The sequence below is a fragment of the Herpailurus yagouaroundi genome, unplaced genomic scaffold (genome assembly GCF_014898765.1).
Source record: "Herpailurus yagouaroundi ecotype Mexico unplaced genomic scaffold, PumYag 29, whole genome shotgun sequence".
NCBI classification, from domain to species: domain Eukaryota; kingdom Metazoa; phylum Chordata; class Mammalia; order Carnivora; family Felidae; genus Herpailurus; species Herpailurus yagouaroundi.
In genome coordinates, this window is record NW_024412377.1 from 70170894 (window position 1) to 70186515 (window position 15622).

At 35.4% G+C, this 15622-nt stretch overlaps 1 protein-coding gene across 1 annotated transcript in view; it reads left to right on the forward strand.

Moving 5' to 3' along the window:
* Positions 1-15622, forward strand: part of PJA2 (praja ring finger ubiquitin ligase 2) — a 68806-nt gene that overhangs the window by 17226 nt on the left and 35958 nt on the right. Inside the window, exons 2-4 of the mRNA XM_040447023.1 lie at positions 2616-2733; positions 4684-4884; positions 6487-7540. Of these exons, the coding sequence (XP_040302957.1) occupies positions 2703-2733; positions 4684-4884; positions 6487-7540 (1286 nt within the window). The 5' untranslated portion in view covers positions 2616-2702. The remainder of the gene's footprint in view (positions 1-2615; positions 2734-4683; positions 4885-6486; positions 7541-15622) is intronic.

A 15622-nucleotide genomic window follows, 5' to 3' on the forward strand; every position in this document is an offset into this window, starting at 1 on the left:
TTTCTTTCTTTCTTTCTTTCTTTCTTTCTTTCTTTCTTTCTTTCTTTCTTAAAATTTTTTAATGTTTATTTGTTTTTGAGAGAGGGAGAAAGAGAGAGAGAGAAGCAGAGTGTGAGCAGAGGAGGGGCAGAAAGAGAGGAGACACAGAATTTGAAGCATGCTCCTCCAGGCTCTGAGCAGTCAGCACAGAGCCTGATATGGGGCTTGAACCTATGAATGTGAGATCATGACCTGAGCCAAAGTCAGATGCTTAACTGACTGAGCCACCCAGGTGCCCCTCTACTTAACATTTCTGCTTGAATGTCTGATAGATATCTCAGACTTAATACATGTAAAACTGAACTGAAGATACTTTCTCCAAACCTGCATCTTTCACAAATTTTCCTACTTCATTCAGTTAATGGTAACTGTGTTGTTGTTGTTGTTGTTGTTGTTGTTGTTGTTGTTTTCAGTTGCTCAGGCTATAGAACTTAGAGTCAGCCTCAACTCCTTACCTTATTTTATAATCTATATCAGAAAATTTTGTTGGCACTTCCTTCACAGTATATTCAGAATCTGCATTTCTCACCACCTCTAGTTTTACCCTGGTCTAAACCACTGTGATCTCTTGCCAATATTATTTTGATAGCTTTGCAAGCAGGCTCCTTGCCTTTGACCTTGTTCCCCTTCACTCTATTCAAAATAGTAGCCAGAGTGTCCCTATTAAAACAGAAGTTAGGTAATGTCTGTTCTGTGTTCAGAACTCTTCAGTGGTTTTCCAGCTCACTCAGAATAAAACCTACATTTCTTGTGTTAGCCTATAAAGGCCTATGTGACCTGTTCCATCTCACCCCCTATCACCCACCCTAATTAATTTTCTAACCTCATCTGTTGCTTTCTGTCTTGTTCATTCCATCCCACACTTCTTGCTATGATCACTTCTGGAAGTTGTCACCTCAGGAACTTTCATTTATTCTGCCCGAAATGTTCTCTCCCTAGGTTTACACATGGCTGTCTCCCTTACCAGGTGTTTGCTCAGATGCTTCCCTCTCAGAGAGATTTTCCCTAACCACCCTATTTTAAATTGCACACCCCCAGCAACCCTTTATTCACTGCTTTCTTTTGCTCCTTTGTATTTATTGTCTAACGTATATTTACTTCCTTGTTTTGTTTAGTGTGTGTACCACATACTGTAATTTTAGGAGGGCAGTGATATTTGTCTACTTTGTTCATTTATTTGAAGCCTCAGCACTGAAAATAATGCCGGGAACATAGTAAAATAAAGCTTTATTCTAAAGAAAAGACTTTGTGTGAAATACTTATGAATTTAAACGCATGGTCATCCTTTACGATTGTCATGTACTATATTATGACTGAAGATTCAAGTTATTTCAGATCATTTTTCCTAGTATTAAAACAGTATTAATTAGAGCTTATCTTTTTGCCTCCATGTTAAGAATATTTTTTGGTAAGCTATTCTTTAGTAAGATTGTTGCTAACAGTCTCATTTGGTTCAGACATATTAGAGGATCATAACATGTTGCTGAATTTATAATTTATATGGGAGAATGTGTGTTTGTACTCTGATGTATGTTAATATAGAGCTATCTGTGGTTTCACAGATAACAATACAATTAACCTCATTTGCAGAACTATCATCTTCTAATAAGTGGTGGTATAAAATTAGCAATAGCTTCAGTGTTTACGTAAATAAGCTGTTTAAATAAAAACATAACCCTTACCAAACTTTTAAAAGAGCCCAGGTTGCAACTTTTGAAGTAGTAAATGGATTAATTTCAAACCAGAAGGTCTTTTTATATTTGTTACATGACAAATTTTAGTTTTTCTAATGTAGAATAGGTTCTTATTTGGAATCAAAATATTTGAATAGTTAATTGACTATTGTAAAGAATAAGTATATTATTACACACATTTTTTATTTTATTTTTAAAATATTTTTTAATATTTATTTTTGAGAGAGAGAGAGAGCATGTGTGCAAGTGTGCATGGGGGAGGGGCAGAGAGAGAGAGGGAGACGTAGACTCTGAAGCAGGCTCCAGGCTCTGAGCTGTCAGCACAGAGCGTGACGCAGGGCTTGAACTCCTGAACCGTGAGATATGACTTGAGCTGAAGTCTGATGCTTAACTGACCGAGCCACCCAGGCGCCCTTACACACGTTAATTTATAATTGTCATAAGCCATTATATATTTTGAAAATACAGTCTGTATTCCTAGGGTTGACTTCTTTTAACAATGCCAGAGCTAAAGAAACTATATAGCGCTTGATGCAGAAGCAAAGATAGCATAGTGTAGTAGACTCCCAGATAGTTTGGTCACATACTTCAGTCAGCACTTCTTCCAATATATTTGCTTTACTTTTAAATTATGAATGTACTGTTAATCATGTCAGTCTTAAGGATGATACATGCTTACAGCAAGAGGTTTTTCAAGAGGAGATGTAAGTTTTCAAATAGCTATCTTGATAGTTTTAAGGTTTTTTTGATGGATTGTCAGATCTGATTGTATTTTTCTGATATTACAGGGTTAACAAAGTGCTTCACCAGAAGTATTACTTTGTCATTTTTATTTTGTGCTTATATTATTAATATTTTGTTTAATCTGCGGTTTCCTTGTAGGAATCTTCTGCAGCTTATTCGTTGTGTGAATAAAAACTAATTCACATCCATAATTGCACTGAACTGGGCACACAAAAACTGCCATATATGTCACAATATACTGAAAAAGAGCCAGCAGGTAAGCAGAGTGTCTTTGTCAGTCCCTCTACATTAAGGATTTTATATTTTTCTCCCTGGATACCTTAAGTACCATACATGACATGGAATCATCTTTTTTTTTTAATTAACTAATTTAATATAATTTATTGTCAAGTTGGCTAACATACAGTGTATACAGTGTGCTCCTGGTTTTGGGGGTAGATTCCCGTGATTCATCACTTACATACAACACCCAGTGCTCATTCCAACAAGTGCCCTCTCAATGCCCATCACCCATTTTCCCCTCTCCCCTCCACCATCAACCCTGAGTTTGTTCTCTGTATTTAAGAGTTTCTTATGGTTTGCCTGCCTTCCTCTCTGTAACTGTTTTCCCCCCTCCCCCATGGTCTTCTGTTTAGTTTCTCAAGTTCCACATATGAGTGAAAACATACGATATCTGTCTTTCTCTGACTTAATTCACTTAGCGTAATACCCTCCATTTGGGATCATGGGCTTATATAAGGCCATTTTTGATCCATTTATTGAATATTTTAAAGCTTAATTTCTAATTTTTGATATGAAAATAAGTATAAATAAAAATTGTTATATTTTTTGTACCCTCCCTTGGCTTCTGTTGTGCTTTCCGTTTTGGAGACTATTCCTTTGGAGGAGTTGTTAAGGGCACTAGTTCTGGAGTCATACTATTTGATTATTGGACAAGCTACTAAATACTTAATTTACTCTTAATTTCTTGATTTTTAAAATGAAGTACAGTATCTGCCTCATAAGGCTTTTGAAGGGATTAAATAATATAATGTAAAACTTGATAACTGTATAAATACATGTTTGTTTTTTATTTGTGCTTGGAAGCATTTCTACTTATTTAATGCAGTAAAACAAAAATATGTAACTTTTCCATTAACTGACTATTTTATATACTGTGAGATAAGACTTTGTTTAGGGGTGTCTGGGTGGCTCAGTGAGTTAAGCATCCCAAATGGCGGTTCAAGTCCTGATCTCACAGTTAGTGGGTTAAAGCCCTGCATTGGGCTCTGTGCTGACATCTCAGAGCCTGGAGCCTGCTGTGTCTCTCCCTCTCGCTGCCCTTCGCCACTCATGCTATATCTCTCTCAAAAATAACATTAAAAATTGTTTTTTAAATACTATGTTTAGTTCTTGTATAGTATATGTAAAATATCATTGATTAAAGAAACTTACACTTTTATATATATAGAGAGAGAGATATGGTAATGTTCTACTTAGTTACAGGTGCTACTGTTTACTACTGTGTATCCCTCAGCTGTCAGAACTTAGTATTTAAATAGTTGTTAAAGTGTTGATGGGTTTTGCTACCATAATGTTTACTGTAGTTTTGAAAGGTGAGGTAGCATGTCTTTGACTTGGCTCATCGCTGTTTTCTTGTGGATAATTTTATCTGACCCTAGTCTTTGGGATGTTTTATTATGGTCCAGTTATTTCTTCCTGATAGTACAGATGCCATTTAAAGAAGTTGCATGTTACCTTGGATAGAAATGTATTCACAATTAATGTAATTGTGCAGATTACACGCATGTAATTGTGCTAATTAATGTAATATGCTAATAATTAATCTAGCAAATGTGTGTTAAGCATTTATACATAAGGTACTTTACTTAGATAATTTGGAGGATCATTGTCTAATTCTTAATGAGCTTTTGCAGTATGACTTATGAATTTGGCATATGAAAAATCATTTTGGGTACGTTATATTATAAAACTCTGAGACATCTTAAAAGTGCCAAACTTTAAAAGCTATTTTGGGGGGTAAAGAGGCCAATTAACTCTCATAACCTAATATTCATGTTTACACTTACAATGTTAGTAAGGTGCATGTAATGTTCAGTAGCAGATGATCTGGCAAGCAGTAGCATATATGTTTAAACATTACCTCTACTGGTCACTGGAGTAAAGGTCATTTCATGCCTCTCTTATTTTTAACTCTGTTTTTCAGTAATGGATCAAGAATCCAGCAAGGCTGCCTGGCCCAAACCAGCAGGAGGATATCAGACAATCACAGGCAGGAGATATGGAAGAAGACATGCATATGTCAGTTTTAAACCATGTATGACCAGGCATGAAAGAAGTTTAGGTCGGGCTGGTGATGACTATGAAGTGTTGGAACTAGACGATGTTCCAAAGGAAAATTCCTCAGGTATGCAACATGGAGTTATATAAGAGCTATTAATAAGCATGTAGGAATTGATCTTATAATATTAGAAATTATGTGTGGGTTTTCTGTGTCTATGAATACAAATATACATATCCTATCAAGAAATTCTATTCTGATATTTTTATTAAATTTAATATGAACGATATATACATTTAAACATGGAAGAAAATAGAATACAGCCAGTTGTTAAAATATAACTGTATCATGACATCCTTCTGCTAGTGGAGATTTATTTTTCAATCAAAAACTTTTTAATGTGAACTGAATATATTTTTCCCTGCATATTATGTTTAATAGCTTTCTTGTGTTAATTGTATCCCTAAATAATTTAGCTTGGCTAATTTAATTTCTTAAAACCATTTTATGAAATACAAGTGTCGAGTAATAGTTATTTAATTAAAATCTCTTATTCAGTAGTTTGAAAAAGTATTTTGCAGTGGGCACCTTGGTGGTTCAGTCAGTTAAGCATCACTTCAGCTCAGGTCACAATCTCATGGTTTGTGGGTTTGAGCCCCACATTGGGCTCCACGCTACTTGGGATTCTCTCTCTTTTCCTCTCTCTCTGCCCTTCCCCAACTCCTGCTTTCTCTGACTCTCAAAAAGTAAATAAATAAGCTTAAAAAAAAAAAAGTACTTTGCAGATATCCAAGTAGTAATTACACATCTTTGGACTAGAGTGTAGTCTTCTGGTCTTGAGAAAATTTGCTAATTGTAAATTATTTTTACTGTCATTTATAAGTAAGAATCTGAATTATTAGTTAATGAGTTCACTCTGTTAAAGAAGCCTTTCTGTGATATGACAAGACTGCTCTTTTATAAATTTTTGTTCCAGCAAATCTCAGATGTCTTCATTATTTATTATTACATTAGTAGTGATAAAAGATAGGCTTAAAGTGATTTATAAAACAGATCTGATTTTATTCTTTTCTCAAGATTCTGACAAACTATGGCAGAGTCAACATGTTGACTTTTTTGTTGTTTTGCAATCATAGCTGTAACATAATGTAAAGGTAACTCATTATAGGTGTATTAAAAAATCCATTTTGGTGTAGAAATCTAATATATCTAGAGACTGAGATACAATTTTCTGAATGGACATCAAACACAATAGAGTTTCATTTCTGTTAGATGTGTAACCTGTTCCTTTATCTATCAAAAGTACTTGTGAAGTTTTTTTTACTTGCACATAATAAAAGAAATGAAGTTTGAATTGCGCACCTTAACAAGTAGAAGGGCACATTGGTTACCCTATGACTTGACTTATGCCTCTCACTGTGTAGTTTTTCAGTAGCCTCTCCTTTTAATGTCTTTTACAGAATGTTTTAGGTATTAGCAGTTAGCTAAAAGACTTCTAAAAGACATCTGAGAGAAGATATTGAATGGCTATACAATGGCATAAATGAACTCATAGGGTGACCAGTGGGTTCTCTCAGTTAAGTTCAGGGGCATAGAAGTACCTGTCAGAAATTCACTCATATTCAAGTGAGTAATGATTGGCATAATATCTATTTAAATAGTCATTATTAAATAAAATTGTATCTAAAATTAATGTTTCCAAAAACGTTTTCTTTGTTCTCTATGAAGGTTCCAGTCCATTGGATCAAGTTCATTCTTCTTTACCCAACGACCCTTCGTTTGAAAAAAGTGAAACAGAAATTCCCATTTGTGATACAACATTAAATCAAACCATTGAGAGCAGTCCATCCTTTGCTGCAGTACATCATAGTGAGGAAGGCAGGGAGACTTTAGGAAGCAGTACAAATCTTCATAATCACCCTGAGGGAGAATATACTCCAGAAGCTTGTGATGCTTCAAGTGTACAAAATGGAATGTCATTGGTTCATACTGACTCTTACGACCCAGATGGTACACACAGAGAGGCCAATGACCGTCTTCAGCTTTCTGCAGAAGTTGTGGAAGGTGGTGGATATCAGGAAGCACTGAGCAATACAGTATTTGAGTTGGCAAATGGAGAGGTAGAGGCATACACTGGTCTTTCACCACCAGTTCCCTCTTTTAACTGTGAAGTAAGAGATGAATTTGAAGAGTTAGATTCAGCACCGTTAGTCAAAAGTTCTACTGGTGATACTGAGTTTGTCAATCAGAGCAATCAGGAATTTCAGAGCTCCTCTTCTGAAGATGACGTTGTTAGAAACAAACAAGAAAATAATACTAGCCAGGAGAGTCAGAGAGAAAATGCAACTGAAGATTCAGTGTGTGCTCCTGGGCATATTTGCAGTGAACAAAATACGAGTGATAAGAACAAGAACCAGGGAAGTTCTCCTGAACAGGTAGTGAGACCCAAAGTTAGGAAATTGATAAGTTCAAGCCAGGTGGACCAAGAAACAGGTTTTAATAGGCATGAGGCTAAACAAAGAAGTGTTCAGAGGTGGAGGGAGGCTTTGGAAGTTGAGGAAAATGGCTCAGATGACCTCTTAATAAAATGTGATGACTACGATGGAGAACATGACTGCATGTTCTTGGATCCACCTTACTCAAGAGTTACACACAGGGAAACAGAACATAACCAAATTACAGCAGAAAGTGGAGCCACAGCAGGAAGGCAAGAAGTTGTGGATAACACCTTTTGGAATGGTTGTGGAGATTATTACCAACTGTATGACAAAGATGAAGATAGGTAAGATTTCATGCAGTGCTTTGTCAGATTGCGTAATAAGCAAGGTGGTTTATTTCTGGTACCATTATGTTTGATGGGTGGGCTCTGACATGGTCAGGGAATTAGATATTTTGACTTAGCAAATATGCCTATTTACTGAATGCTAACCATACATGCAAACTACTGGTTAGTTTTTCACAGAAACTTTCTTTGAAGCATTTTAGGAGTTTATAGAAATTGTAAGTTCAGATAATGATAATTAGTTATTACAAAGGATACAGATATCAATTATTTTAGTTCATAGTATTTCAGGTAATAAAATGCAGGGAAACATTTATTGTATTTTAAAAAAAATTATGTTAACCCATTCTGGGTTTAAAAAGTAAGATCACAGCAAATTTTGATAATATTGGATTAACTTTGTTAATATTTATTAATGTCACCTGTTTCTCTGTTCCTCCTGTTGCTCCTTTTGTCACTTGTGTTTTTTTGTTTGTTTTCACCTATTTTTATTTAGCATTTGATTTTTGGTCACAACTCTATGTGGTGTATATTATTATTTGCCCTGTTTATAGATGAGGAAACTGAAGCACAAGAGAGTTAATTTCTCAAGGTCACAAAGCTAGTAAATTTTGGAGCTGGAATTTGCATATCTCCTTACTGCCCAGTCCAAATTTACAGTTTTTAAGAGAACATACAACCTTTCTTAAATAAGCATTCTGGTTCTTCTTACATAGAATCCTTTTTTTCCCCCAAACTGTAAGACCATAGAAAGAAGAGAGAAATGGAAAATTTCTTTGTCCATCTTCTTTTCATTACCCTAGAGTCCAAACTTTCACATAACCTTTTGAGCTAGTTGAAACTGCCTATGCTCAGTTACAGTGCAGTTTCACGATTTTATTAACTTGTAGAAATACGGTTACTTTTTTCAACTAGAAAGTACTACAAAAGAAGTTTTTCCTTTTGAATATGAATACATTTTATGTATTTTATTTCACATCATAAAATTAATAAAATATATCTGGTTTCTTTGGGCAGATGGATAAAACTTCTATAATATAGTGTAAGTGACTTGTAGAAACGTAGTTTCTGTCTTTTTAAGTTTGTAAACTTCAAGGGTTGGCAGACAATATTTATATAACCTACTATTTTTTAAGCTTAAGGGTAAAATGAGTTAAGAACTTTGGCCTAACTTAATTCTGTTTTTTCAGTTAAGGTCCACAAAATTCTTAAAATGGAAATTGACAACAAAACCTAAATTGGTGTTAACTTAATTTGATGCAGATCTGGATCTGAACTAATACAAGGCCTTTTTTGAAGCAGTCATAACAGTTTGCTGCAGAAATATCAAAGTGTTTGATTACTGAGTTTTTGACTTGGACCCCACTGGGAATTATTAAGTAGTATTTGTAAATCTCGGAGAAAAAAATCTGAATTCCAAAACATACTCAGTCCTAAGATTTTTGGATTTGATTGTAAACCTTTGGTATACCTCTAGATTACTATTGAAAAAAATAATAACATCAATTTTTAATCTTAGATAGCTTACCTTTTTGAAAGTGTAAGATTTTTTTCCCACAGTTACATTTCTGCTTTCCTGAAGGAAGTAATTTAATTTGGCCATTCCTTCATCATTGGCACCACTGATCAAAAATAATAAAAACCTCTTTTTTGTGTGTGCGTTTTATAGTCAGGCCTAATGTCATCTAATTCAGTTGATGAAATTTTTGCATTGTAACCTCAAGAGTAATTTTCTTGGCTCTTGGTTTTGAAGTTGTTGGTTTTTGTTTTTTTGGGTTTTTTTTGTTTTTTTTTGTTTTTTCTGGTCAATAGCATTAGCATTTTATTTGCCTGGAATGACGGTTGTACTTTTAACAGTTATAGGGTATTGTTTTAGTATGTTTATTTATAATTTGTCTCCTTAAGTGATATGTCAATATTCTAAACAATGATAGGTTTTTACGAACAATATACAGATGAGAAAAACACAGTTAATGGAAACTTTTTTTTCTTTTGACTTTTTAGTTCTATATTGACTTAAAGAGCCTGAAGTTAGGGTGTGCTTAAAAGATGGAACTAATTTTGGAGCAATCTTCTCTTTTTTTCTCCATTTATTTTTGAGAGACAGCGTGAGTGAGGCAGGGGCAGAGAGAGGGAGACACAGAATCCGAAGCAGACTCGAGGCTCTAAGCTGTCAGCACAGAGCCCAACACAGGGCTTGAACCCATGAACTGCAAGATCATGACCCGAGCCAAAGTTGGATGCTTAACTGACTGAGCCACCCAGGCACCTCTTTGTAAAAAAATTTTTTTAATGTGTATTTATTTTTGAGAGAGAGACAGAGAGAAACTGAGCATGAGCAGGCAATGGGCAGAGAGAGTCAGAGACACAGGATCTGAAGCAAGCTCCAGACTGAGCTGTCAGCACAGAGCCTGATGTGGGGCTCGAGCCCAGGAACCTTGAAATCATGACCTGAGCTGAAGTGGGATGCTTAACTGACTGAAGCACCCAGGCACCCCTGGGGCAGTCTTTAAGACACATTGAAATACCAGAAATACTTAGGGTTTTTTGTTTTGTTTTTGTTTTTTGAAAACTACCATCACAAGAATAACTTCTCAAGGATAATGGTTCTACATTTGCATCTGCAAGCCTTGAGATATGTTTAGGACCTCACTTCAGTAGTCTGGACAATTTTGAAGAGTAATTCTATTTCTATGCTACTGTTTCCAGTTCCTCTGCTCTCAGCTCCCTGCAAAGGATCACAATTGCCAGAATGCCTTTTAATATGGTTTCAGATAAAGGTTGAAGTTTAATAACCATACTGTCCAACTTAGTTTCCTTTTGCCACTTGTTCATCTACTAAATGTTTTACTATACTTTGGCTGAGTTCTGATAATAGCAGATTGCAAAAATGGGGAAATAGTGATTCTACAATAAGTGTCTTGAGAAGGAAAGTATAAACATCCTTTCCCTTGAGTCTGTAAGATTCTTTCTGAGTTTTCTCTGCTTTGTAAAACTTAAAGATGCTTTACTTGAAAATTTTTCTTGCCATGTTTGTATTATAATAGCTGCAAATAGAACCCTCTTACACAGAACATAACTAAAATCACTGTGACGTTTTTAGTTATAGGAATTTTAGCCACTTTTAAAAAATACAGTTCAAAAATATGTATAGCTCATACTTTCTTTAAAAGTGAAAAGTATTTGAATGAATGCATGATCCATTTCTTCCTGAAAACTTTTAAATGATCACTTAATCATACCTGAAACATTACACTTTATGGACTAAACATTGCAGCTGGTAGAATTGCTCTGAGCTGTTTGATAGTAACTGAACACCACCTTATTAAATTAGAATTGTGAGGGGAATTTTAATAGGCAGTATGTAATTACCAGACTTGGAATTAGACCAAAGAGCTAAGGTTAACATCCTGCTCTTTTGAAATATACCCTGAGAACTTTAATGACTGTTTGAGGACAAGATCTTGAGTTTAAAAGAACCTTTTAACCATGCCAGCACATTTTAACCTTGGACCTAACTGTTTGAAGGAAGAGGCATACCATCCGCTGACTATTTCTTATACCACTTGAGGTTTCTTTCAGAGCTTTTGACATTGAATAAAAGTTAAAAACCTTACCTGAGATAAAAATGTCAGGACAACTTTTTGTTATTGATGATGTTGGGAAAATAAAAGGAATATTAGCCAATTAGTTGATTTCAGTTTGATATATTCAAAAAGGATTTATTGAAATCCTTCTAAATGTCAGACTTTGTCCCAGGTACTCTGTAAATGCAAATAATAATGATCCCCGTTCCCTGGCTGTTCACCAGCCTTATGAGGAAGACAGAATATACAGATAATTATCATGAGACTGAATTAAGTTTCTTTCCACTTCTATATAAGTTAGTTGAGAGCCATGAAGAAGGAGCTCCTTTGATATCCATGTATTCCCAACAAATAAAGCAACTATGAGCAGCCAAAGCAAAGATCTGAAAGCATATGCTTTAACATTTTAGCTTTTTATCTTGTTTCCAAGTTCATAAAAGTTAGAAGGAGTATATTAGGCATAAATAGCTTTGTTCTCAGACATTTTAAGGGGTTATAGATTACAATATTCTGATGTTTAGGGGAAAGACCGGAAAATTGTAAAAGGCAGGCACAATTCAGAAAGAACCATCTGGACTTTGCTAAATTAAGCAGCCTTATGGATTTGAACAACTACCATTTGTATCACTGTATTGTAACAGTTCACTGTTAATAGGGGTAAAATGTCCCAGACTGCTTAGATTATGTTCACTATACTGTCTGAAAATGCAGATATGATGTATCTTAACATAATGTCCATCCAGAGTATTTTCAATAAAATTCAAAAGGTGGTTTTGATCCTCAGATAACAAAATTATCTAAAATTCACTTTTCTCTTAGCTTCTATATAGTTGATTTTTTATCAATGTGAAAATGCCAGGAAAGACTAACAAACCAGTTCCTTGGGGGATTTGAGGAATAAGAGCTTGCTTTTGGATGCTTTTACTTCTATATCTTATTTCTACTTAAGATTTATACTACATAAATTATTTTGTCTAGAAATCATATGTAATTGTATCCAATATGTGAAAAGAGGTGGGTTTTTTGTTCACAGTTGAATGTGTGAAATGTAACATTTGAGTAAGTTAATAGTTGTCTGCTTTTGAATACAGCTCTAAATGCTAATAGGAGACAATCCTATTGAAAAACTGTATAAAAATCAAAGTGGTACTTGAGAATTTAAAAATGTTTAACGAATTTGCATTTATATTCCAGGACAAGGGTTCTCACTATTCCATGATTGTTTTGTGCTATTTATTCTGTTGCTTATTCTCCTTGAAAAGTTATTTTTAAATCTTTTCTCTTTCTGCTTTCAGTTCCATATACTCCTGTCACCCTTAGTAGATAACTTTGTTTCTTGCTTTCTTAGAGATAGTAAAATAATTAAATCTGAACTTTCTTGTTTTCCTCTTCTCCATATTACGATACGTTAGTATCCATTTCTGTTTTTAATTTGTTCTTCAGTGAAGGGTGGTGACTTTTCTCAATCTGCATCTGTAGTCGTATCTGACCCCTGAATTTATTATTCTTATGCCAAAGTTGCTTCCTTCTACCACATTCTGTAATTTTTCTAAATCCTGAGGGGAAACCCTTACTTGATTTTGCTTTTCCTTTAACCAATTGCCTGTTTGTTTTCTTTTCCATTGTTGAATTCTCAGAATAAATGTCCTATACCCACTCTATTTCTGCACTCTGCACTTTTAAATGCATTGAATTCTTAACTCCTAGTAGTATTTGTATATTCTATAATGTGAACAGTGACCTCCTGTTTCTCAAATCCAATTGACTTTTCTTGGTACCATTTTTTGTTTTTTTGTTTGTTTTACTTTAGTGCTACTACTGAGCAATTTGCTCACCCTTTCCTGCTCCATGATATCTCTTCCATTTACCTGTGTTTGGTTCTTCTTTGCTGTGTCTTCGCTGGATGGACCACAGGGGTCTGCAAATATTTTAGGCTTTGTGGACTGAAAGGCAAAATCAAGGGTATTATATAGGTATTTCTATAACCACTTAAAAATGCAACAAAACAAAACAAAATAAAAACATTCTTAGCTTCCAGGCCACTAAAAAACAGACAGGTGGCCAGAGTTGGCTCATGGGTCAGGGCATAGTTTGCTGACCCCTGGTATAAAGAGACACTAAAACTAAAGTTGATTGGGTGACCAGAAAGCTGATATTTCCATTCAGTAAGACAAACCAAGGATTTAGAGTAGATTTTCTGTGGTAGAGAAGAAAGAAAAATGGTGGTGTGCTGTTGGAAATCCAATTGAAATTGAAATGTCTAAGCACACAGCTTATATAATAAAGTAACTGTCACCTTTACCATTTTCCAAAAATTGTGCTAAACATTTTATCTACATTGTTCACTTAAATACCTTTGTAGATCTGAAAAGGAAATATAGCATTTAAATTAAAAAAATATTAAAAATGATTTGCTAACAGTTATTGATGGGTTATCATTTATCAGACACTGTTAAAACATTTTGTGTATATTAACTCATTTGCTTCTTATATGAACTCAGGGAGTTATTAGATACTACTATCAAATACACCTGGTGTGTGAGGTGATAAAGGCACAGAAAGGTTAAGTAACGTCACAGCTTTAGTAAGTGATGTATTCACAACCAGGCAGACTGAATCCAGAACCTGTGTCCTCAACTACTGAACCTCAAGACACAGCATTAGTGGACACCTGGAGCAAAAATTGTGAGGGCAGTAGGCAGATGGCTGAATTTTGTGAAATACTGGTTTAGGAAAAAAGTGAAGGATTTGGAATAATTTGATATAAATTGAAGCAATAGCAATAATTCAGAATACATTTTTTTAATTTTTTTTTAACATTTATTTATTTTTGAGAGAAAGAAACAAAGCACAAGCAGGGGGAGGGGCAGAGAGAGAGGGAGACACAGAATCCGAACCAGGCTCTCAGCTGTCAGCACAGAGCCCAACTCGGGGCTCGAACTCACAAACTGTGAGGTCATGACCTGAGCCGAAGTTGGACGCTTAACCGACTGAGCCACCGAGGCTCCCCAGAATGCATCTTTTAAGTGAATTGAGTGAGATTAAACTTAGGGACAATGATTAATAATTGACTGTCTAGGTGTAGGTTTAGAGGAAAATACTTGAGCCAGGGTTTTTAGGAGAAATGGACAAAAAGTCATTTTACAGAAGGGATGGAAAATAAAAAGGACTTAAACATGGGGTTTTGTGAGGAGTCAAAGACCTGTGATTTTCAGCTTGGGAGTAGGGAAATACCCTTAGAAAGAAACTCAAGAAAGGAGTTACCTGTCAGATGAGTTTTGCTTTATAACTTTTGAAAAGGGTGAAAATCTAAAAATGTTTGGTGCACAGTTAGTGATTATGAAAGCCAAGTGGTCAGGGCTGAGGTTATATTAAAAGTTAGCTACTTTGGGGCGCCTGGGTGGCGCAGTCGGTTAAGCGTCCGACTTCAGCCAGGTCACGATCTCGCAGTCTGTGAGTTCGAGCCCCGCGTCAGGCTCTGGGCTGATGGCTCGGAGCCTGGAGCCTGTTTCCGATTCTGTGTCTCCCTCTCTCTCTGCCCCTCCCCCGTTCATGCTCTGTCTCTCTCTGTCCCAAAAATAAATAAAAAATGTTGAAAAAAAATTAAAAAAAAAAAAAAGCTACTTAGAGGTGAAGGTTATGTATAATGAGTAGTAATAATACAGGCCAGGGATCTGCAGACTTTTTTCCTAAAGGACCAGATAGTAAATAATTTAGATTTTGCTAAGAGGCAAAATTAAAGATAAAGTTGTAAAAAAAAAATTGTAACTCACTGACCATAAAAAAACAGGTAGAAGGACCAAATTTGTCTGAAAGGCTATGTCACCAGTCTGTGACATAGGCTTCTTAAATATATTGACTATTGATCATAAGCATGCTTTTTATATTAAAATTTGTAAATACTCCATCAGTTATTTCATTAAGCAAAAAAAAAAAAATATTACAAACTTTTTAGGTGTTGTTTTTCTGGACAGGATCATAAAATTTAAAATTTGAGGTTTTTGTTTAAGTAAAATTGCTACAAATTAATAAATTTTAGCTGAATTGTTAAAGATGTCAAAATTGGAGCTGGTAATTTAGCTTTAAAGATGATAGTCTAAGGCGCGCCTGGGTGGCTCAGTCAGTTAAGCCTCGGACTTCAGCTCAGGTCATGATCTCAAGGTTTATTTAGTTCATGAGTTGGAGCCCTGCATCAGGCTCCGTGCTGTCCGTGCAGAGCCCGCTTCAGATCCTCTTTCTTCCCCTCTGTCTACCCCTACCTGTCTTGCACTCTCTCACTCTCTCAAAAATAAATATACGTTAAAACAAAAAAGTAAGAGCTTACCCCTGATGTTTTGGGGTGCCTGGATGGCCATTCGGTTGAGCATCCAACTTCGCCTCATGTCATGATCTCACGGTTTGTGAGTTCGTGCCCCGCATCAGGCTCTGTGCTGACAGAGCCAGGAGTCTGCTTGAGATTCTGTGTCTCCCTCTTCTCTCTGCCCCTCCCCCATTT